The 23,340-nt window shown below is 40.4% G+C and overlaps 1 protein-coding gene across 15 annotated transcripts in view; it reads right to left on the bottom strand.

The window, feature by feature from the left end:
- Anks1b (ankyrin repeat and sterile alpha motif domain containing 1B) overlaps window positions 1-23,340 on the bottom strand; it is a 1,117,917-nt gene that overhangs the window by 54,254 nt on the left and 1,040,323 nt on the right. For 10 of the 15 annotated variants that reach the window (XM_058571278.1, XM_058571279.1, XM_046419347.2 and 7 more), the window contains 2 exons: window positions 18,361-18,468; window positions 16,181-16,360 (listed from right to left, as the gene is read on the bottom strand). In XM_058571278.1, coding sequence (XP_058427261.1) covers window positions 16,181-16,360; window positions 18,361-18,468 — 288 coding nt within the window. The remainder of the gene's footprint in view (window positions 1-16,180; window positions 16,361-18,360; window positions 18,469-23,340) is intronic. The other 5 variants (XM_058571274.1, XM_058571275.1, XM_058571276.1 and 2 more) reach the window with 2 other exon arrangements.

The following is a 23,340-nucleotide window of genomic DNA, read 5'->3' as shown; positions in this document are numbered from 1 at the left end:
GAAATCATATCTTAGAAAAAACAAAGCATGTTTTATAATTGCCCCAAAGAAGGGCAACATCCCTCTTTATGTTGCTATGTTTCAGAGGATAAATATTTTCATTAAGTTTAACAAAGGTGGCAGAAATAATCTTTAAAACATTTTTATTTTCTTACTTTCAATGACAACAACAAGCAATACAACAAACTGACTTTTCTTTTAATTATTACTCTCTTGATAAACCTAGAGGGACAAAATGGCAGCTAACCAAGTGTCAGTCTGCCATGTAGCAGCTGGAGTGGTGGTGGGGGTGGCAGGAAAGTCTGGACTGGGGAGGTACTAGAGCCAGGGAAGCTCCTTTACTTTTACTGGAGCAGAAACTTCTGAGAGCAGCACTGGTGAGCCTAATGAATCAGCTCTGCAATTTGGGCTTTCCATCACAACAGTAGTGGTCAAACACAACAGGGTTTGCTCAGAACCAAACATCAAAATAACGATGCCTTCCGAGGAGTTATAGCAGAAACCACCAAATAACCTGACCAGCTCTCGGCCTGATCTTCCCAGAGTTCTCTACCTGAATGGCCTTGTTCTAAAAGGCACTGTGAACTGAATCACAGACAATGGCAGAAAATCAGAGAAAATGGCCTAGACTCATTCAGGAAACATTGTGAGCATCCCCAGAATTCACACGCAGGCCAGACAGAAATCATTGCAGTAGGAAGATAAGTACATACCCCAATATGGCTTAGAAACCTAGTGAAGCATGGTATTATTAGCAAACTATGGGAAAAAAAGCTTAGCTTATCCTTGTTCATGTCTCTCCTCTTCTATCCTCCCAGGAAAGTAGGTTCAACATCTCTCTCCAGTTATAATAGCACCTCTACCCACACCTGTACTTTTGCTCTGCAGCCTCTTTCATCTGGATGGCTTGCTGTGGACACACTGTCAGGTAAATGGCACTGTTAGATTTCCTGTGGTCTGACCAAAGGGCACTTCCTACCACCTCCCACACAAACCTGCTCTGCTCTTCTTGGTTCTCCCTCTAAACTTCAGGCCATCCCCACCCCATGGGTGATTTTCTTCTTCCTAACTTTATTTTTTAATTAATTTTTTAGTTGTAGATGGACACAATATCTTTATTTATTTATTTTTATGTGGTGCTGAGGATCAAACCCAGTACTCCACACATGCTAGGCAAGCACTCTACCACAGAGCCACGACCTCAGCCCCTTCCTAACTTTCAAACATTAGTTCCCTAGAAGGTTAAGTCGACTCAAGGCTTTGGCCTTGTGTCCAATAGCTGTCATCTGATTTAAATATACAGTTGTCCCTTCATAATTGTGGGGAATTAGTTCCAGGAACTCCTGCTGATAGCAAAATCCAAGAGTGCTCCAAGTACCTTTTATAAAATGGCATAGCACTTGTAATATAACCCCCCCACACACACCATCTCACATGTTTTAAATCATCTCTAAATTACTTAGAATGTCTAAAACAGTATCAATGCTACATACATAGTTGCTATGCTTTATTGTTTAGGGAATAATGACAAGAAAAGAGTGCACATGTTTGATACAGATTCAACTTTTTAAAAAATATTTTTGATCTGCATTTGGTTGAATCCACAGTACAAAGCCCAAGGACACAGTTGCCTGGTTACACTAACTGTGTGCTTAGCTGGATTACTATCATAACTAGCACCAAATGTGCTTCCAGGGAGCCCTAGGCCCTTCAGCACTCTCACCCACATTCCTGAGCTAATTCTTCTACATCAATTACAGCTTCTACAACTTTCACCACTTCTAGTGCCAATAGTAACCCATAGACCACTTGTCGGCTGCCATGAAGATGCCAACATTCAGAGAGGCTAAGTGGCTTGCACAGGCCACACAGGAGAATCAGCTCGCTGGGATGGCTAGGAAGGAGTGCAAGTCAGAGGCTCCTGTTATAGGAGTATATTGAAATATAGCCACTTTGTGGAACACTCTCAATTCCACTGGGATCCAAACACCTCAGTTTTATTGTTTCCATCATTACTCTCAAATGGACCATGCCTGGTCTCTTCGCCCTAATGTACACCAGATACCTCCAACCTGGATCACATTCCCGCTGGGCCCCTTCTCACTGCCCGGCTGGGAGGGTGTGGGGATGCACTCTGTCCCTTCTCCCACAGGAAAGGAGGAAAAGTCTCAGCCCTTCCCTTAGGGACTCCAACAAGTCTCTGCCTTCCCCAGCACCAACTGATCTGCGTGTGGGGACAGTGGCTGATGGTGGAAGATGGGACTCACCACCTCTTTGTAAGCTCTGAACAGGTGTCAGGCTCTGCTCCTGGCAACTTACTCTTTAGACTGTGGGGCACTGAGTTCCTACAGTACCCACTGGACATGCCATGACATGAATGCATCTGCTGACAGCCACAGGACAGTAACAGAGTTAAGGAGGGAAGAGAGGATCTCATGCCATACTTATGCTATTTTAAAAAATTCATTAACTCAATGAAGGAAAAAAATTTCACCAGCAGACATACGTGATGAAGAGAGTTCATGAATAGCTTCTACACATTTTTAGAGGTTATAATGACTACTGTGACCATTTTCCATTATAAGCTGTTTTAAATGTTGAAAAAGTAAAGCCTCCATAATTTCTAATACTTGTGTACATCAGTACAAATGATAAAAAGTCAGATTTAAACAGTTTAAAATAAAGGCAGTTAATTAGGTTTTTTTCCTTTTAGTTATTAAGATTTTTTTTAAAAGAAGATACATTCCAGATTCCCCAGTCATTTTGTTGACAGAAAATAATTTAGCAGATGTACAGGGGCAGCTGCTCCAGGAGGATGAGACGTAATTGGTGTGTTCCTAGTATGAAATGAGGAAATGTCTCTGCTCCTAGACACAGGACCATGACACTGGGGGCTAGAATGAATTTTTAAGTGCAGGAGAGTTTGAACTGCAGAAATTCATATTTATGAACACGCTATTTTAGGGTCCAACATGCACTGAAGCCCTGAGTTTTGAGAAAGAGAATACCAATGATAAAATTTCTTCTGAGGCCCAAATTTCTAGAAAAGCAGTGATTTAAATCTAAGTTTTAATTAATCACTAGAGTGCCTTCAATGGCAAACATTAGTTCTTGACCTACTTATTTCACCAGGTTGTTGTTCATGCAGCTCAGGTTAAGCTTCATGAGAGAGGGGCATTTTTCACAGCTAAATTTCTGGGGCCTGGAACACAGAAGGCTCCCAGACACAGTTACAAAATGAATGGAGTCTCACGATGGATTCACAAGTCCTTGCTAATCAGTAAAGCACTGTACAAACATCGCCCACTGTTGTTAGATGTTACCATTTGTAATGGGTCTACTTTATCGTTGCCACTACTGCCAATGCACTTTTGGCAAAATGCCCCAGAAATGAACCTTGCAGACTTCTTGTTTGAAAAGTTCTACCTACTTCCCCATAAAGGCTGACAAAGGGCTGCCAACTTTGCTGAAGACAGAAGGAACATTTGTCATTAGCACACCCCTGTGTCAGAGGAGCTACTGTGGAGAGCTTGCAAACAATTATGAAAAAAAAAGTTAATCATCCCTCTGCAATTTCATTTGCTTATTAAGGTTCTCTCAATTCCTTCTCCACATACAGTGCAAATGCTAACTTAGTTTATCTGAACCTGAATTACGATGAAATACAAACAAATAAGGGTTAAGCAAAGATACAGAAGTCTTATCACTGAAAGATTATTGAGAATTTAATGTTTATTTCTTTGATGATGAAGTCAATACCCAGTTGAAGGTGTATAATTTTATCTTTAGTTCAGACCTCTCCTTGACTCTGAGATGTTTTCTTAAATAACGACACACATCTCACTCTTGTTATCATCTTGCGTCTGAGGTTACCATGGCTTCCATTCAGAAAATGCAGCTCAATTGCATATAAATCTAATCACAGAATAAAAAGAATATTATTAGTCTCCACAATTATTCTCCTAAAAGGTAAACTTTTTTCCTGCTCTGTTGGTAGCAATGCTGTAGTTTAAAATAAATCTCTCGCCTTCCTTGTCTATTTTGCCCTCTTTACTGGAACATTCTCAGAAAGTGCTGCAACATCTTCCATGAGGAAGTATATGAACTCCTCTCTCCACCTAACCCCACCCTCCATCTCTAGCTCGATTCTCTTTAAGCAAAACTCCCAAGAGGCATGTGTGCACTGCACTTTTTCATTTCCTGTCCTACCTGAGTCACTGAAACTGAAACAGCTTTTCATTTTCCTTGACTTATTGGACACATTTTGTCACCCCTTCCAATTCTCAGCCTCTGTTCCTGTTGTCTGACCATCCCTGGAGCACAGTCCTGGATCCTTCTTCAGCCCTTCCTATATTGGGTTGTCTTGCTCAATCCTGGTTCCCAAGTTTGAATCTCCAGTGCAAACCTCTCCCCTGAGGTCCAGACTCAGCATCCAGTGGTTACTTGACATTTCTACTCTGACATTTAATAGACACCTCATCCATAAATGCCCCAAACCAAGCTTCTAATAACCTCTCCTCTGAAAATCATTCTTATCTCACCAAATGGTGGCCCCCTTCTTCCAGGTGCCCAGTCAGAGTTGTCCTTTCTCTCACGGATCACATTTCATTCACAGCACACCTGAGAATCAGCTCACCCTCCTTTCACGTCCTGGCCTCGGTCATTGATTCTTTCCTCTTAGATTACTCCATTTGTTTCCTAACTGATCTCGGTGCCTCGGTTCTTGCTCTCTTAGTGTCTACTCTCAATATAAGAGCAAAAACGACCCATTTAAAATGAAAGCCAGATTGTGCCACTCAGCTCCATTTAACTGAGAAGGAAATTCAAAGTCCTTACAGTGGCCTGCAAGGTCCTCTGTCCTCTGGCTTCCTCGATGCCCTCTTCCACTCTGTAACTGACAGCCGCACACACTCTTGCTTCAAAGCAGCTGCCTTTGTCCCTCCTTCCTGCCCACACTCTGGGTTAGCTCCCTCATGCCCTGCATTCTCTGCTTCAATGTCACCTTCTCAGAGAAGCCTTCCTGGAGCCCCCCAGCATCTTTTTAAAAATTTATGTATTTCCCCAGCATCTTATGTTCGAACCAAGGCTGTGCTTTCCACATTGTCAAAGGATTGTTCTTCAAGCACAAGGATAAATCTTGAAAATGTTTAGAGCATAAGAACCTATCTCCCTGGCCCCCTGACATCCCTCCAAAGAGAGTTATTGGTCATCTACAGAAGGCAAGGTGTGGGTCACAAAGTGAGTAGGGACAAGCCTTGCACTTAATCCATGTTCATAGAATAGGAGGTGCTATGGACTTGATCCTTTCTTCATTGTCAGAGTCAGTGGTGAACTAGGATTGAGAGTCTGATGGTGGGTCTCCCAATCGAGGAAGCTAATGACAGCTCCATCTACTGAACCATACCAATTAGGCTCCGGACACCTTCCGGGAGTCTGTGGCTGTTGTGTAGCTATTTTAATAAAGAAATTTTTATGAATAGAGGCCTCCAGTCAGATTCTATCAGAGATGAAATTTTCCGCCTTGTTATAGCCCTGGGAAAAAAAGAGACTTTTCCTCTGTTTCTCTCCTGTTTGTCATAATACTTTCACCACTTCAGGGTGTTGAGAAATTGACCAGAAAGAATTCAACAAGAAATATGAAAGGTTCAGAATGAGAGCTAAAGGAATAATGAAGCCCCTGCCTTCTCTCAGATGACAGTGCTTCTAAAATAAAACCAAAACAGACTTGAAAAGCAAACAAAACAGCTTCAAAGGCAGAAGAAAAAAGGGTGCTCCAACAGAGGATGCCTCGGCCAGTAGCCAGCAAACACAGCGGCTCCTTGGGCAGACACTTAGATGAAATGAGAACTGTCAAAAGATAGAGTCAAACAAATTCAGCACAGTCAGACAACAGTGCACTAAACACCTTGGATGCACACTTCCTCCCAGCAGTGAGGGCCCTTCGGGTGCTTCTTCCAGAGGCACTAACTGAATCCTGCTTGGAAATCAGAAAATCAGACCTTTTGTTTCGTCTGGGTAACCCAGAGGCCACAGGCCAATGTCTGATCAGATTATTTCCTCTGTCCCACCTGCAGACTGAATGGTCCTGCTTATCCCCTTTCAAGTGAGTTTGGAGATGAACATGATGCCCTCCAACAACTAGCTATATGAGATTTAGATTCTTCAGCTGCACTGTCAGCGTCCCAAGTTCAGTGTCTGTGTCTATTTCCAGTTCTAAAGAGTGAAAGAGAGCAATGCACTAGTGGCCCCCTGTAGAAGAGGTGAGCTGTTTTATTTGCAGAGAACACTAGATAGACCCAAGAAAATGCTGCTTCCTGTCCTTTCCCCACCATTCTGAAGAGCAGTCCTTCCCAACTTGTGACCTTTCCCTTATGTCTGTCGAGAAGATTCCAGGATGGATCAGTAAGTACCTGCTGGAAGGGAAAAGTCAGGCCAATAGCAGTTCCAACAACATCTGCATGTATGACCCACGATTGCTGGTGTCAGAATTAATCCCAAAGAGGGAAAAATCAAAGAGCACATTGGTTCCTATGATAAGCCCACTGGCATGATATAAATTCCAATACAGCAGTTCAAGTTGAAGGTCTTTTTCTGTACCCTTTCCCCTCCTTCTTCCTCTCCACACCCCTCTTCTTCCCTCCCTTTGCTTGTTAACTCTGATTCTGGTTTTGATAGCACTTAAAATAAGCCCTCAGCTGCCCCAGTAGAGAAAACTACTGACTGACAGCATTCTGGCTTTCCATTTGTAGGGAGAATCTATAACCTGTACTCCCTAGCATGACAGTTGTACCCTTAAGTGGCATTACACAATTATTTATGAAATCTCTTCACAGGAAAAAAAATAGAGCAGAGAGGGGAAAAAGGGAAAGTTGTGTGTACATACTAGAGCTCACTGTCTTCAGGTACTGCAGGGAATTTAAGACAATTGGGATCATACTGTTTATAGCCACATGGGCCATTTTACTTGTTCTGCTTCAGAGTTTGAATGCCATCACTACCGATTCAGAAATGTTTCAGGACTAGTCAAAAGCAGAAATATTAATAACTTATTTAGAAAAGCAGTGATCAGCACTTTATCATAATATGAATTGCTACAAAGAAACTAGATTTTTGCAAAGTAATGTTTTTTTCTGTAACATCTCTTTGAAATATACATTATGCTCTTTTCTTACAAATCAAGGCTGTCATTTTCTTTACTTAAGCACATTTATTAACTGTATGTTTAACATTTGTTTCTTGCTTCTGGTTAAAAAGAGGGATTAGACAAAGTCATTCATTCAGTGATGTTTACTGAGGTCCCACTACTTCCTTATTTTATCCTTGTGAGAAAAATACAGAAAAACAAGTCTAGCTGAACAATCATTTTGAATGATGTCAATCTAAAAGGTCTCTGCTAGAAACCTACAGAGTTTCTCCTAAGCTCTACCTTGTTTGAAGCTTCACTCAATGCATGGGAGGGCCACTTGAGAGGTAAGTTTTATAAATGGCATGTACATAGCTGGGAAGGATCACAGATATACTGAGGGACAACTATGGTCTAAAAAGGTCTTAGGAATATAGGATCACTAGACGAACAACTTGATGAAACTGTTTTATTTCAAAAGGAACAATGTAAATGTAAATCCAACATTGTTGAGGGTTGGGAAGAGAAACATGGTTCATGGCCATTCATAAAGGCTGGGAAATTTTCATAAAGAACAGCTGTGCAAGAATTAAATAATACGCTAATGTTGTTCAGCATGAACATCAACAAAGCAAATATACCCAGAGTTGAGGAATCAGGATGCTCCCACTTATCAGGATAATATTGAAAAGAAACTGATATGTCTAATATGCAGAGAGACTAAGATACCACAATGTTTTTGGTTTTAAAGGGCTATTCTCAGCAAAAGGGAGCACATTTATTCCTTGTTGTTTCAGATTACATTAACTATGTAGGAGAGTTCTGGAAAGACTACTTATTTCATTTCAATATAAGACACAAATTGTATTAATTAGAACTTTCCAATGAGGGGACAGCCTCAAAAAGAGAGGAACCAACTTTCTAGTGACAAGCTGAAGCAGAAATGTGTGGCTGCCTGTCAAGGATAGAAAGGGGCTTCCCTCAATTCAGAGATAGTACTACATATGTTTTCAGGTCCCTTCACCCCCCCTAAAATTCTCTGCTTTTCTTTTAACAGAAGAACACAAGAATCTAGCCAATAACAAATATAAATGTAAGTTACTGCAATTATTGTGATTCCGAATTAAAAGCTCATTAAAATAGAGATCTATGTAGAAAGGGCATCACATTACTTCACAAAGGTTTACATGAAGCAATTGTTTGTTATCTCTGAGTTTTAAAGAATAAAACATTGGATGTCAGGAGCTAAGGATTTTCTTCAAATACAATGCTTATCTGTTCTACCTTGAAGGTTCACTCTCTGCTAATTTTGCATTTACATAAGATATTAGATATTATTAATAGAATTTTCTTTTAGGAACTCAAAATATTGCATGGGAACCTTTTGGGGTTTGATCCTGACCCCATACCTATGCTCTTGCTTTGGGCAAGCAACATAAAGTCTCTGTGTCTCACTTTCCTCATTCGAAGTTTCTACTAACTAGTGCTTGGTCTGAGGATGACAGTAATGAACCACCAGTGCTAAGCTAGTTAGGGAATATGCCATTGTTCCAGGCAGTTATTTCCCTAAAATATTTGAGAACCTCCCAGATTGTGTTTAATTTGTCATATTCTAGAACCCTGTAGTTTTATAGTACCTATTACCTAATGAAAAGGAATCTGGTTGAAAAACATTATGGAGTGCTCATTATAGGGGAATAAAAAATGACTCAGGAAATGTTAGGTCTTGCCTCTATGTAGCCAATATACATTTTTACCAAAATAGAATGCGAATATTCTTAAATAAAATCTAATTATACATTTTCAGATACACTAATTCTAAAAGATGCTTTACATTGTAAAAATATCAAGTGTGGATATAAATCATAAATCCTTTCCCAAAGAGCTCCAAGGCTAATTAGCATGGATAAGAACTTCCTGGACAGTGTTCACATTCATAAGAACTACTGTTTCCACATGGAGAGATATTAGTTTGGGATTACAAGCTAGAAAATAGAATGGTTTTGTAAAACATAACTACTATGATTTTTTACTTTAAATGCATTTATTTTCAGTTGCAGTTCAAAAAGCATAATGTAGGAGAAACCTAGAAGTTACCTCAAAATAATAATTCTTAAAAACAACTCAAATGTATGGCTTCATAGTTGGCAAAAATTGTACCTTAAGAAGAGAGAATTATATAACTATGTTGTACTAATAAAAACATTAAATCACAAATAAAAATTTAAAAAACATTAAAGAGAGAGAGAGAGAGAGAGAGAGAGAGAGAGAGAGGAACTAAAGCGTGGAGTAGCTAAGGGGCTTGTTCAAGGTTACAGAGGTAATAGATACCAGAGATGAGATTTTTAACCCTGATCTCATTACTTCAAATCTGGGCATTCTTAAAAGTTCATCAAATTAAATATGAAAAATTGAAACCAATACCCATTTGACAGAACAATTTTCTATTAGACATTGTTATAATTAGAAAGTCAAAGTGAGTTTATTCAGTTGCCCACAATTGCTATTTCTGTCTGCTTAGAAACTAGCCCCACTTCTGGTATCAGCAACCTGACTGCCCCTAACCCCCTAACCCCCTACCCCATTATCTCAGGGACGGATCAGTGATCCAAACAAGGTTGATCTCAACTGAAAGGACACAGTCCTGGGGTTCTTTGAGGGAGCTACTGGACAGGTAAGCTGTCTTTCTTGCAGGTTCAAGCTTAGCAGTAACTGGGCTTGAATCTCCCCACATGCAGAGAAAGGCTGTTTGGGAAGAGTATACATAGGAGCCCAGAGCTGAGACAGGGAAGGCGGAGAGCAAGGCAGCATGGGAATGCCTAGTGCCAAGACCACAGGGACGTTACAGAGAAGTGACACTCTCTCTGCTTAAGCCATCTGGAGATAGAGTCCCTACTAATATTTTATTTCAGTCATATACCAAAAGAATTAATGGAGGCAGAACTGCACAATCAGCCCTATTTCCTTTAGACATTAAAAAACCTCTTCAACACTGGAAAAAGAACAGGAAGAGGGAGAAGGAGAATAAAAGAATTCTTCTACCCTTTAAAATTTAACAAGGTCAGATCATAACAGTCAAAACTCTGACCTGTGGACTCAAGAACTGGACTGAATGTAATGAAGAACTTTCAAAAAACTTAACAAGCAGAAAAATAGCCTGGTGTGCTTCTTTGAGAACAAGCTGCTCAATGTCAGCAGGCCTAAGGCACTGCTAAAAATCACAAGGTCAAGTCCACTGAAATAGGCTTTCATATATTGTCATCTTTCTTATTTATTCAGTTGAAGATAGACTCTCTTGTATTGATTCACACACACACACACACACACACACACACACACACACACACACAGTCATGTTTTAATTGGAAGCAGTCACCTGGATCAAGCCCCAGCACTTGGATGGAAGGTGGCAACATCAGAGCTTTCCTAGCAAAAGAACTTGAGCTGTTTAGGTCCGACTGGGATCTGTCAGGACAAATCCCAGCCATCTCATTTGCTTCCTTGGGGGACTTGACAGAAAACAGAAGAATCCAGACTTGGAAGATGAGTATCAAAACCTAAGAAGAATCCATCCGAGCAACTTAATCATTTCTTCTGATTATTTATTTAAGGGTGATGTACAAGATTTATAATACACTAATTGTACTGAACTTCCTAATCCCTACATGGTCACAGTGAGGGCAGGATGCATTTTGAGAAGAGGCAATGAACTAACCATGTGAATTAACAAGGTGTTCAGACTTCAGGTCTAAGCTCCAAGTACGAGGGCACCTCTTCCACTTCTGCTTGGTGTGATGCCTTTGGTCATGGGTGACCTTTGGTCTAGAGTTCTTGACTTGAAACAGGGCAAGATATTACCAACATTTCCAATGGTCCCTGGGGTGGGGTATCAGCTTGTTAACCGACAAGCTGTCAAGTTGGAACTTCCTGATGGAAGAGCTTACTGGGTTAATTCTTCACCTTCTTTTTTGGTTATATTTTATCTGTCTGTGCTTAAATATTAGGAGTTGCTCTTTAGACCTTCATGGAGGAAAATTTGGAAATCTTGGACAGGCTGAGGCTTTCCAAGTGGCAGCTATGTGATGAAGATCTAAATTAAAAACTAACCACTAACTTACAGACGTGAAAAATTTTCTGCTGTTAACAGTAATAAGAAAACTTGTTGAGTTTCAGGGGGAAATCACTTCATTAAATGCTGTTCCTTTCAACCTAGCTGTATTATTTTCTGAAGGTTCATTCTGTAAATTCCCATAATGCCAGAGTGATGGGTAGAATTTTGAGGAAAAACAGGCCTTTTTCCTCAGGACCAATAGAGTAGGATAAATTACAATCTTTTCACTTTCTAGAGAGAACTAGGTGTTTGCCTCAAGGCTTTCTGGAATATTCATACTTCTCTAGCTAACTATTTTGTGTTTTATGTATTTTAAAAAAGTTCTAAGTTTTATTTAAGGCAAAATTCCTCTCCTTCTCACTGTCTTATGTAACCATGTTATAGTAGTAACATGTTATTACCATAAGGTATTTTTTGGGACATACTTGTGTAACTTGAATTGACGGAGGATTCCTTCTATCCTCTGCTATCCCTGGCTTTGAGGGTATTTGGGGCTGATCCCTCTGTATCATGATGTATGCTGTATTGTGGACTTCGTATTTACACACTTAAGATAATCAAAAGGAATATTCCAATTCCACTCTCAATATACATTCTAAGTATGGATAACACTGGAATAAAAAGATGGTCTTTATAGAATGCTACAGCCATCTGACCACTTGCTTTTGGCATCAATTGTTCTTGCAATGAGTCAAGGACCTTTGAATTAGGGACCCACAGATGGTATGTTAGAATTTATAGTCATTTACCTACCTCCCTACCCATCTGTCCATTACTTTGCAGCTTAATTATGATTTCACATACATTATCTGATATACACACACCTGAGAAGCAGGCCTCATCCACATTTCAAAGACAAGAAAACTGAAGTTCGGAGACACCACACGACTTGGTCCAGGTCACACAGTTACTATTTACCTGCTGTGAGGCACAGCACTCACCCACTTCGGCTTCCTCACGGGCTGTTGTGAGGATTAAATAAGACACTGTGTGTGGAATTCCAGGCAGGGACCTGGCCATAGCAGCACTTCCACATGGCTCTCTTCCTTTAATAATATCAAAAGAATGAACATTTGTAGAACTAATATATGTAAAGTGCTTTCAAATAACTAAGTAATTGATCCAGTCATACTTATTAAGTGCTACTGTTTAGATGAAGAAATATTAGACTGCCAACTGCATTGACTTTCTAATGATTTAGACACAATTTGGAAAAAGCCTTAAGCAGGCCTGAAATACTGCCCCAGGCAATATTGTGGGTATCTCAATGAGAGCATTCAAAACAGAAGAACTTGAACATTATGGATTTTTTTCACTAATATTTAAGCTAAAGTTTATAAAAAGATAAGTATTTCTCTTATTGTTGAGGAGTTTTTTTCTACTTTGTGAAAATACACATACTATTTCACTTTTTCATATGTATTTCCATAAATCAAAGTCTTCTATCAATAGTCATAAGCTTCAGCATTTGAAAACTCTGTTTCCTTCTTTCATCGGTCGGAGGAGGATTGGTCCCTAAACCTTATTAATTCCATCACCCTCCTTTATTCATTGGAAGAGTCCTTTGACTTCTCATCATTGAGGGAAACTTCTAAGGATTGCAATTAAGCTCTAAATAGTGAAAATAGTTTCTTCCTTCTGGTGTCTTTCCCATATTTATATTTACTATCTCATTTCCACAGAACCCAGAATTAAATGCTCATCTGCCATGTGCTAAGTGCACATCAACAGTGTGGAAGACACCTTGTTCATGCTAAAATGAGATAAACAGATGTCAAAAATACTCTAGAAATTTAAAAGCACTATGGACATTAAGGTATAATTATATAAATATGAGTGCAATATTCACTTATTAGGGTAGGGAAATGGGGAAGCACCTCAGAACCTTTTAGGCTAATGAGACCAACTTAGAATTATAGGCCAGAGAAGCTATGTTTTCAGCATAGTAGGAAGCCTATTGTCCAGATAGGTCTACATCATTACATGCAGTGGTTGAAAATATGCTACTAGCATTGAGCTCAGTTTTGTTTCTTAAGACAACTCCTGAATATTGCTTATACCAGAACAAAAGCAAATGACAGTCAAATATTAGCAAATCTCCTGTATTCCAAGACAGGTATTTTAAATATTGGTTCCCACTAAAAACAAGCAGTTAAACAACACTGAATAATAATTATCATGAATAGGGGAAAACATTTTAAGTATTTGCTAACAAATAAACTTAACAGGTAGAATGGACATTAAATTGATGAACTTTCAGCATTGTTTTCTCACTTAAGTAAAGCACCCCCAAACATCTGTGAAGTAGACCTTCATAAGGCAAAACTCCTGTGGGTTACCACCGCCACCAGGAGCTGAGGGGTTCTGGCCGAGGATCAGAATTCCAAACCACTCCAGGGCAAGCTCAGCTGAACCTGCAGAAGCGGAAGGGTTTCCAAGAACATCAATCTGTCCTGGTGATTTTTCTCTTAACTGAGTTCTTCTTTCTTTTAGCAGGTAAGAAAGCAAGCCTGAAGGTGGACTTCTGCATTTTAGTGGGAAATAGAGGTGGATTAGGCAAGCATTAACCAAGCTACAGTAAGCCTCTTGGGAGCAACCTCTGGAGAGAAGCCACAGACAGCTCTGGTTGGGAAGAGGTGTAACTAGGGAGCTGCATGCTTATGGAGATTTTAATTGCTAATTCAGGTCTTTAGGAAGACACAACTTTATTGGTTTAACATATAACTCCAGGGAAAAACATGGTCTAGAGCCAATATTTCAGATGATTAAAAAGCAAATGATTTAAAAAATTATTAGAAGAACAAAGAAAATAAGAAAAAACATCAACTGAGTGCTTGCGAGGTTGAAAAGTCGCATGAATACAGCTGTTCAACAACAAAATGACCGAGTGTTCCATGTTTTGACAGGTTAAAGCTTTGAAATGACACTGTTTTTAAGAGGGATAAATTCATTTCTCCATGGTTTTTTGCTTTGTCAGAGTAAGGACATTCTCAAAACAAATTTAAAAACTGCAATTAACACAATCTAAAGATCCCAGAATCCTTTTTTCTTATTGATCAGATTCCTGTAGTGCCATCTCCTATTTCCTCTGCAGCTAAAGTGCTATATCGAACTGCAGGATTTTAGAAAGCTTCTAATAAGCTCTTGGTTGCTGATGGAGCCCATGTCTGCATCAGTCATTCGACCCTAGTTAGCTGGCTCCGTGTAAACAAGCACACACGCAGCTGCGATACAGCTCACTGCATCACATCAGCCTGCTTATCTCACTCCGCTTTTTGCTTTTTTTACCTGGGCAGATGAAAGTTCATTCAATTTTCTGAAGGTAAGACAACTGCTAAAAGGGATGCATTTATGATTGCAGTGTTAGGACTAAGATTTGGGCTGTTCAGAAAGTACCCCTGTCCCTGCTTGGGAACCTCTGGAAGAAATTAAAGGAGCAATCCTGATAGATTATCTCTGTGTGTTCAGACACAGGCAGAAGAATAATTAATTCTTCTTTGGGAAAAAAAAACTGCCCTATGTGGAGTGATTTCATAAATTATAGGAGCAGCTGAGACAGGTAATTCTGTCACTGAAGCTGACACAGTCAATAATAGCTAATGCTCATTAAACAACTATACTGCTTTCCCCAGGGAAGACGAGGGCTCAGGAAAGTCCAGGTTTGAACTAATACATGAAGACAATATGGTTCAAGGTTAAAATAAGCTGAGTCCCTGAAATGCTGTCACTGAAGATACTGAACCACGTATGTGATCCACAAACACTAACAAATAGCAGAAAAAGAACGAATAGCCTGGGGGGAAAGCTTTCCTACTCCTTATTTAAAAGAACTTCATTGAAAACATAATAAAGATTTAAAGACAATACATAACAACAGAAATTGGGAGAATTATTCTTTTCTTATTTGTCCTATATTTTCCATCTCCCTTCAATAAAAAATTATCCATAATCCCAACAATGCCACTCCCTGAGAATGATTCAATATTGAGAGTGGAAAGGAGACAGTATTCCAGTTCCTCTCTCTCCAAGGCATTTACAGGCAGAATAGCCATGGTTTCTAGAACATTCTCTTCACATTTTTCTTTTGTGAGCTGCAGTGCGGAATGTTTATCAAAAGCTTTTTAAAAACAGAATCTCACCAAACAGTTGAGAAAAATCTTTAACAACCAAGGCAAAGCAATTACAGTCAAATTTTCACCTCGAGATTCTCATCTCAGGTGTGGGAGGCAGAAAGAGACTCTGAGCACATCATTTTGAACTTAGAATGAGGATGAAAAGAGTTGGTTCTGCCAATAATTGTCGATACATCAGATCATTGAATCGCAGGGCAAAGCTGCAAAGATAGCTAACCCTCTAATGAACCTTCAGAACAGAACCACTGTTTAGCTATGGCTACTGAATCTTCTGAGGAAAGGTGTAAAAGTGACAGAGCCCTCTTTTCAATCATCTGTGTCAGGCAGCACTATCAATATCAACTATTCAAGGTGATGGAGATAATGCCACTAGTCCCAGTAGCACAAGTAGATAAAAACATGTCAGCTTGGGAGGAAATTAACATTATATGGAGTTAGTCCCCTCTCCAACTTCTGCCCTATTATCCGACCAAACAACATTTTAAAATTTAGAGTTTTATTACCCATTTTTATGATGACTGGATTCTGACACACTATTATTCCCTTTAGAGCAAAGACTTGGGGGTACAATGACATCAGGCATGATTTGTTCAGTAGGAATGAATAACAATGATATGTATATACATTCCTCTCTTGGAAAACTCTGTTCCAGGCTAGTTCAAGAGAGCAGGGAATGAAGGACACTTTATAAAATGGTAAAATTCCAGTTAGGCATGGACAAGAGGCATCCATTATAAGCTACTGTTCAATATTTGAGTGCATTACCTGGTACAGGTGAAAGCAAAACATCACAGAGGCTTTTGAACACCTTACCTGGGCCATCTGCCTCTCCAGTTTTGATCGGGGAATATCATCAAAGTAGTTTTCATTTCTTCTCCTCCTTGCATCGCCCTGCATGATAATGTGAGGAACGTCTAGGGAGCCACCAGTGGTGTAAGTGCTTTGGCTAAGTGATGGAGACAACTGAGGAGGAGTGTGATTACCACTGGGTTCCTGAATGGAAATACATCATGAAATAAATACCATGTTTTTGTGGCTCACCTTTGGTTTCAAAACTGCGAAATACTGACAAGACAAACTGTGGGGGGTGGGGAGTCGTTTTTTAAATCAACTGAAAGGAATGGATGATATTTCACTGTTTATTTTATTAATGGCCTTATCAAGTCAATATTACCCCTCACTAGTATTTCCGGTCAAAAGTTTAAAGTACAAAGAATAAGGCTCTGTTTTCTTAAACCAGCACCATGGATGACCTCAGGAGGGAGGCCCACCTCTGCCAGGCACCCGGCACACTATCACATGTGTTTACAAGGGAACTGCAGGAGTGTGTCTTCACCATGGTAGGTGCCATGATGAGAAGCTAAAATGGGACCCAATGGGTTTTGATCCTCCACCAAAGAGTGGTCTGACAACAGGACCGGGAAGAGGACACAATGGCAACACAGCATGTCACACGACATACAGACTGCAGAGCAATGCATATATGACAGAGGATACTTTTCAATGGCAAAGACAATTCAAGCTGGAAACTGGCCAGGTGTAAGGCAAGGGGAGGCAGTAGGTTGGGCTCTAGCGTTGGCAGGTAAGAAGAGGACTGGGATCATGCCTAATCTGTAGACCACTTCTCCCTGACATGTTATGGACCTCCCTGCCCAGATTTAGGTCCTAAACTTTTGCTTGGAAATCTCTGTCTTTGATCAGTTTGCTGTTCCCTTAAGTCTATTCTGGGGAGTCAGAGCAAGAGGCTAAAAGGGAAAGGCCAGGGAGCACAGTGTGTAGCTGGGAGTTCAGCATGACCACACTGATGGTGCCTATGGCTTCCTCCCCTTCCATGTAGCAAACGGAGGGCAGGGCGGGTGGATAAGCCCTTTCTAGCTTCATCACCCCTCTACCCAGTTTACAGGAGGCTCCTCTTCTGGAAGGGGAAAAATGAGTCCTATTTCTACTTTCACTGCTCCCAAGTCCTTAAGTAGTATATCCCAGCTCCCCAAGTGACGGCTTTTCCTCCTGGCTCCCTCCTGAAGACAATTCTCATGCATCCCTCGAAAACTCTGTATGTTTTCTTCTTCTTCAAAGCGCAGTCACACTTAACATCTTAACGGCTCCTGCCCTGCCTGACCCGCGGCCGCCCTGCCGCTCGCTTGCGGTTTGCTGCAGTTCATAAGAGGCGGTTCACGCGGGCAGTTATGTCTAAGGGCCGCGCTTCTGTGCAGCTTGTTATGGCTACTTTTTCTGATACCTGCAGGAAGGGAATCAGAAGCAAGCAAGTGCCAGACTAAACACAGAGAATCAAGTGGGGACTCTCTCACTTGCCAGAGAGATCTTGGCTTTTTTGATGAATTTTAGAAACGATCTGTAGGGTTCATGAAACCAGCAGCTGGCGGCGACTCCCTGCCACGGCCATTTGCTTGGAATCATCTCTCTCTACCCCTTCCTTCTTGTCCTCCTTGCCCTTCCACTTTACCTTCTGGGTTTCTCTCTGGGTTTTCTACCCCATAATTCTAAAATGTAGCTGAAGGGGATACATATGATTTATGAAATAACGTTTTGGATTCTCTATTCTTAATTTTTGAAGTGAGTAAAAATGGCCAATCTTCACTTCTTGAAAACAGAAGACCCTGAGGTTAAATTTAAATTGATCTTTACTTAACTGTGGTCCTTGATCGATTTCGTTTCTGTGGGCTTGAGGAGTCTCACAGAAAACTCATTTCCTCTCTCTTGGTGTAGATGGGAATGTGGGATACAGGTGTGGTTCTTTAGAGGCGTGGTTTGACAGACTGAATTCCATTATAGATAAATGTCTAAATCTCTAAAACATATATTTAAGTAACTGAGAAAGACAAATCCTGTTTTAAAGGAAGATTGTTTTTTTATACAGATAAGCTACGTAGAAAACAGCCTATATTTCTTGATCTATTGCTTCAGTCATTTTATTGCACAAAATAATTATTGGGGGGAGGGGAAGAGAACAAAATGAACATGGCGGCACTTACCCTGAGGGTGATGGACCGAGGGGGCTTCTGTGGAGGATCGTCGTGCAGCCTGTCTCCCAGAGATGCCAAAATGCGTTTCCTGTGGCCAATCAAATTGATTTTTAAAACCTGAAACAACATGTATTTGGGTTAACTATTTCATTTGAGAAAAAGAAATCATTTTTATATGTCTTAAAACATGAGGAGTGCAAAAAGATTTGTGCAAAGTTAGCCCTCTTCCCCTGTGAGGGATGGAGTGTGAAGGCAGAGGGACACTCAGGTCCAGAAAGGTAGGAAAGAGTAGCAGCCAGCAGGTCTGGGTGGAAAGAAGAAGCAGTGAGGGTTCTCCTTGGATTCCTGCTGCCCAGAGTCCCGTTTTACACAGCAGCCTTGAGACCCTTCAGAAATACAAACTCTTACCACTAACCAGCTGAAAGCTTTCCAGTGGTTTCCTATTGCTCTTGGAGTAAAATCTGAGCCCTCTCCTGGCCTCAAAGGGGTCTGGTTCCCTCTGTCTCTATCCATGTCCTTGCCTCCCCCTCTCCACTCAGGATCTCTGTTATGCAGGCCTAAGAACCATGCCTTGAACACCCCATATTCATTGTCACCTTGGAGCTTCCAGCCCTGCCCATCCATCTGCCTGGAATGCTTTGGGATAAACAGAGACGTCTCATCCTCCCATTGCTCAAACGTATCTCCACAGAAAGGACTTTCCCTGCTGGCCCACCAAAGAGCTTCACCCCCAGCCCCCAGCGTATTCTACCCTATGACCTTCTTGTATCATTCTTTGAAATAACTTTACTTACAGGCTTAGTGCAACCCCTCCCAATGTGTGCTCCCTGAGAACAGGGCACTAGGATATGCTTATCCTTATTCTTTCCCACAACCTGAAGCAATGCTCAAAAGAACAGCTCAATGAATAGGAAAGAATGGATATTAATTAAGATGGAGGCAGCAACACTAGAGTTAGAATTGAACACTGCCTACTTGACTGAGTCTCTCTGGGACAAGATTTTTAGTCTGACTGCAAAGGCACCTGTCCAGGAGACATCAAGGGAACTGAGAACTGCAGGGAGCCTCCATCCCCAGTTTGTTCTGGTGCTTTACAAATACTACCCCTCCCAACCTCCCAGCATCTCACTTTGCAGATGAGGAAACTGTGGCACAGAGTCGTTAAGTTGCTCACCCAAGAGCTAGTACATGCTGGCTCTGTCTGAATCAAGTTTGTCTGATTATAAAACTCATCTTTCTCAAAAGTATATACTGCAAAGTTTGGGCAGATCTCTAAATATACCTGAGTTTTTTAAACAACATATTGTAAATCCACTCATAAAAAAAAGGTATTTACCCTTTTCCTACCCAGGTCCTGGCATAGAACAACTCTTGTTGGGTAAATGGTTTCCAAAGTCATTGCTGATTGTGTAATTTTTCCCCTTCTTTATAAGTTTTAAGGCACAGGGGTAGGCAATTCTTTACATGTATCCTGTGCTACCTTGAATTTTATTGGCCTATTTGTCAGCCTTTCCGACTAAATTGGTTTAGCTTTTAAACAGCACTCTGCCTTTGCCTTTTCCACCCACCCTCTGTCTTCTGCCTCTTAACCAAGGTAAATGGCTACATCTACCTTATTTCTATGATTTGATAAATCCTAATCTTTGCAAATTTGTTTCCCCAAAGCAGCTCCTCTTTCCCGCAGATCATTTTAGTTGACTTTCTGTGGGCCATCTCCCACCCTATTACAACTCTTTAAGATTAGTTGAAAACGTGGTGTACAATATCACAGGCATAAGTGCACCAATGGCTGTATGTTTGAGCAGGAGGCCGCTTTCTGCCTTCCATGCCCACTTTAAAAATGTCCTTTCTAAGCACACCTAATTTCTGTCTGGCTCTTCAGCTGCAGTAGGAGTAACTAGGGGAAAGGCGTACACTAACTATAAAATCTCTTAATTTTGGAATAGCTGATAGTTCAAGACCCTTTAATGTTGGGAAATGGTTTGAATTATTTCTTCTTAAATTCCTTATTTTACGGTTGTCCACGCAGAAGCCCATCTGCCATCCTTCAGCCCACTCATGTATTCCTGCATTGTCTTTCTGCATTTATATTAACTGGCTTGGCATTTGACTACCTGGAAGAGCTTAGCAGTTTTTTTGTTTTTTTTTTTCAAATCTGGAAATTTCACTATGTACTCCTTTCAGATGATTTATAAATATGCTAAGTAAGTGTGGTCCCAGTGCTGATTACTTGCAGGCAGCATTATTTATACGACCCGCAGAAATGCCCTTACATTCTGGCATTGTTTCTTTTGCTTAAGCATCAAGATCAAAGTATTCCCCCATCTCAGAAAAATCCAACAGTAACCTTTTCAAAGGTATTTTGCAAGTCTAAGTACACTATGTTTTCTGATTCCCTTTTATTCTTATTCTGAATTACTTCGCCCAAGGCTTCTATTGGATATAAATCCCACCCATAAAATTCCCACTGCCTTCTCCCAGGAGGTGACTGGACCTGGTGCTGATGGTGCTACCCTGGGACCGTGAGTCCTGCTAAGAAATACTGTTATTGTAATAAAGACACTCCAAATTATTTTGACAAACTGGCACTAAAAAACAAACAACTGGTAAAATTGAGCTGATGCAACCCCTGTTATTGCTTTTCATTTATTCTTCCACAGCTCAATTTTGGGCAAGTGACTCCTTTGATCTCGGTTTTCTCATCTAGAGTATGAGGAAATTTTAATGGCAGTATCCAGTGTTGGGAAGATGGAGAATAAGGTTGTGAGAATAGAAAGCACTTAAAATTTGCACCCTTCACAGAGTGCTTGATCCAGCTAATGGACTCTGAGGGTGCCTGGTAATCTTGACCCACAAAAATGAGGACTTGGTCGTTTTCATAAAGTTAATCATGTCAAAAAATAAGCTGGTGCTTTACATAAAGAGATCTGGGTAGCCTTGGAAGATCTCTCATTAAAGTAGCTTATCCTGGTAGGAATGTGTTTGATTTCTAGCTCCTAGTTTGATATTAGACCTACTTTAAAAGGTCTCAACCACACTGTTTAATCTCTAATGGGAGGGAAAGTGAGGTGCTCCCCCCTCTGTACTGGTGCTCCACTGCTGCCTCCTATTCAACAACCAAGGAGAGTGTGGGTAGATAAAATGGTAGTAAATTAACATAGACTGATAAGTTATATTAAGAACAGTGGGTAATGCTCCTTTTTTTCTGTTTATCAGAAATGACCTCATTCATCTCACAGAAGATAGTGGACAATAACTGCCATGCACTGAACATTTGCTATGTTCTAGTTCCATATTATAGTTGTGCTAGGCATTATACATGTATTAATATTTCATTTTTTCCTTAATATAACATTATCATTTGCATTTGAGAGCTTCAAAACCTGAAACTCAGAGATGCAGAGTAACTTGTCTAAGGTCACATTACCAAGAGGCACCATGGCTGTGATTTGTACCTGACTCTGAGCCTGCTCTTTGCCACTGGACATGCTCCTCTTGCTCTTCACCTCTACACCTTGGGACCTTAGCTATACCATTGCTTATGCAACTGTCACGCTTCTTAGGATGGTGCCTCTTATTTTGAGTGATCATGTTTAAAATGTTTCTATTGGGTCTCAGCCATCTGAAATCATTGAAATAATTCAGTTTTGCATAAGGTTCATAGCAGTCTTCAAGTTTTAGGTCAAAAGACCTAAATGAGGAACAAGTCCTCATTTTTGTGGGTCAAGATTACCATGCACCCTCAGAGTCCATTAGCTGGACCAAGCACTCTGTGAAGGGTGCACATTTTAAGTGTCACAGAATTCTCTGTGAAAATACATATATTGACCAGGAACAGGAAACCTTTTCCACTGAAGATTTCATGCAAGTTGGCTAATACTGGGACAATAGAGAAGGTAACATTTGGCTTTGAAACTCCCACACTAGCAATGAGAAATCCAATTTGCCACATAGTATCACAGAGAATATTCCAAAGAAAGCCAGTCATTATGGAACAGTCAAGTCCAAAGGCAACCAGGTTTTCCTTGAGTGAGAATAGCTCAACTTCTGATGATCTTTTTAATGAGGATTCTAAAGCAGTGGGATCCTACTGCTCCAGGCACCACGACCAATCACCTGTAAACCTTTGGTTTTCAACAAAAGACCCAAAGCAACAGTTACTGTGGTAAAGGAGAATTCTGTAGTGTTCTCATTACTGCTTGGATACAAGTTAACAAGGGAATGCACAAGGAACCCAGTGGGTACAAAGGATAAAGTAATAATAATATATTTGGAATTTAGTTATTTTAAGAAATCGAGGTTATTCAGTTCAATGCAAAAAACAATACTGACTTTCTGCCACAAATTAGTTGGAGGATTCAGAAGGGAAACCTGACTAACAGAGCTAATGATATCGAGGAGTAAGAGTGGATAGCTGCAGAGTCAAACCATTAACTAAGAAAAAATAACTATATATGTGAGCATAAGAATATGGTTCCAACTGCAGAGTTCCAGTACATAAGAAACAAACATTTCTATTTATATGTGGTGCTGAGAATCACACCCAGTGTCTCACTCATGCTAGGTAAGCACTCTACTGCTGAGCCACAATCCCAGCCCTTCATGGTTTTTTTTTTTTTTCAATTTTTTTTTTGTAGTTGTAGATGGACAGAATGCCTTTATTTATTTTTATGTGGTACTAAGGATCGAATTCAGTGCATCATACATGCTAGGCAAGTGCTCTGCCACTGAGCTACAGACTCAGTCCTGCATGTTTTGGGTTTTAAAAATTTTCTTTCTTTCTTTTTTCTTTTTTAGTTGTAGATGGACACATATCTTTATTTATTTATTTGTGGTGCTGAGGCTCGAGTCCACTGTCTCACGCATGCAAAGCAAGTGCTCAACCACTGAGCTACATCCCCAGCCCCCTGCATGTTTTCAAAATGGTTTTTGTTACAACTATCATAGGGGAAATGTGGGTCAGAGGCAAAACATGTTATTGAAACAACA

This window comes from Marmota monax, unplaced genomic scaffold, assembly GCF_021218885.2.
Source record: "Marmota monax isolate L192 unplaced genomic scaffold, Marmota_monax_Labrador192_F-V1.1 WCK01_AAM20220418_F8-fsc00036, whole genome shotgun sequence".
NCBI classification, from domain to species: Eukaryota; Metazoa; Chordata; class Mammalia; order Rodentia; family Sciuridae; genus Marmota; species Marmota monax.
The sequence above is the reverse complement of the archived record's forward strand: the minus strand, read 5'-3'. Positions and strand labels throughout refer to the sequence as shown.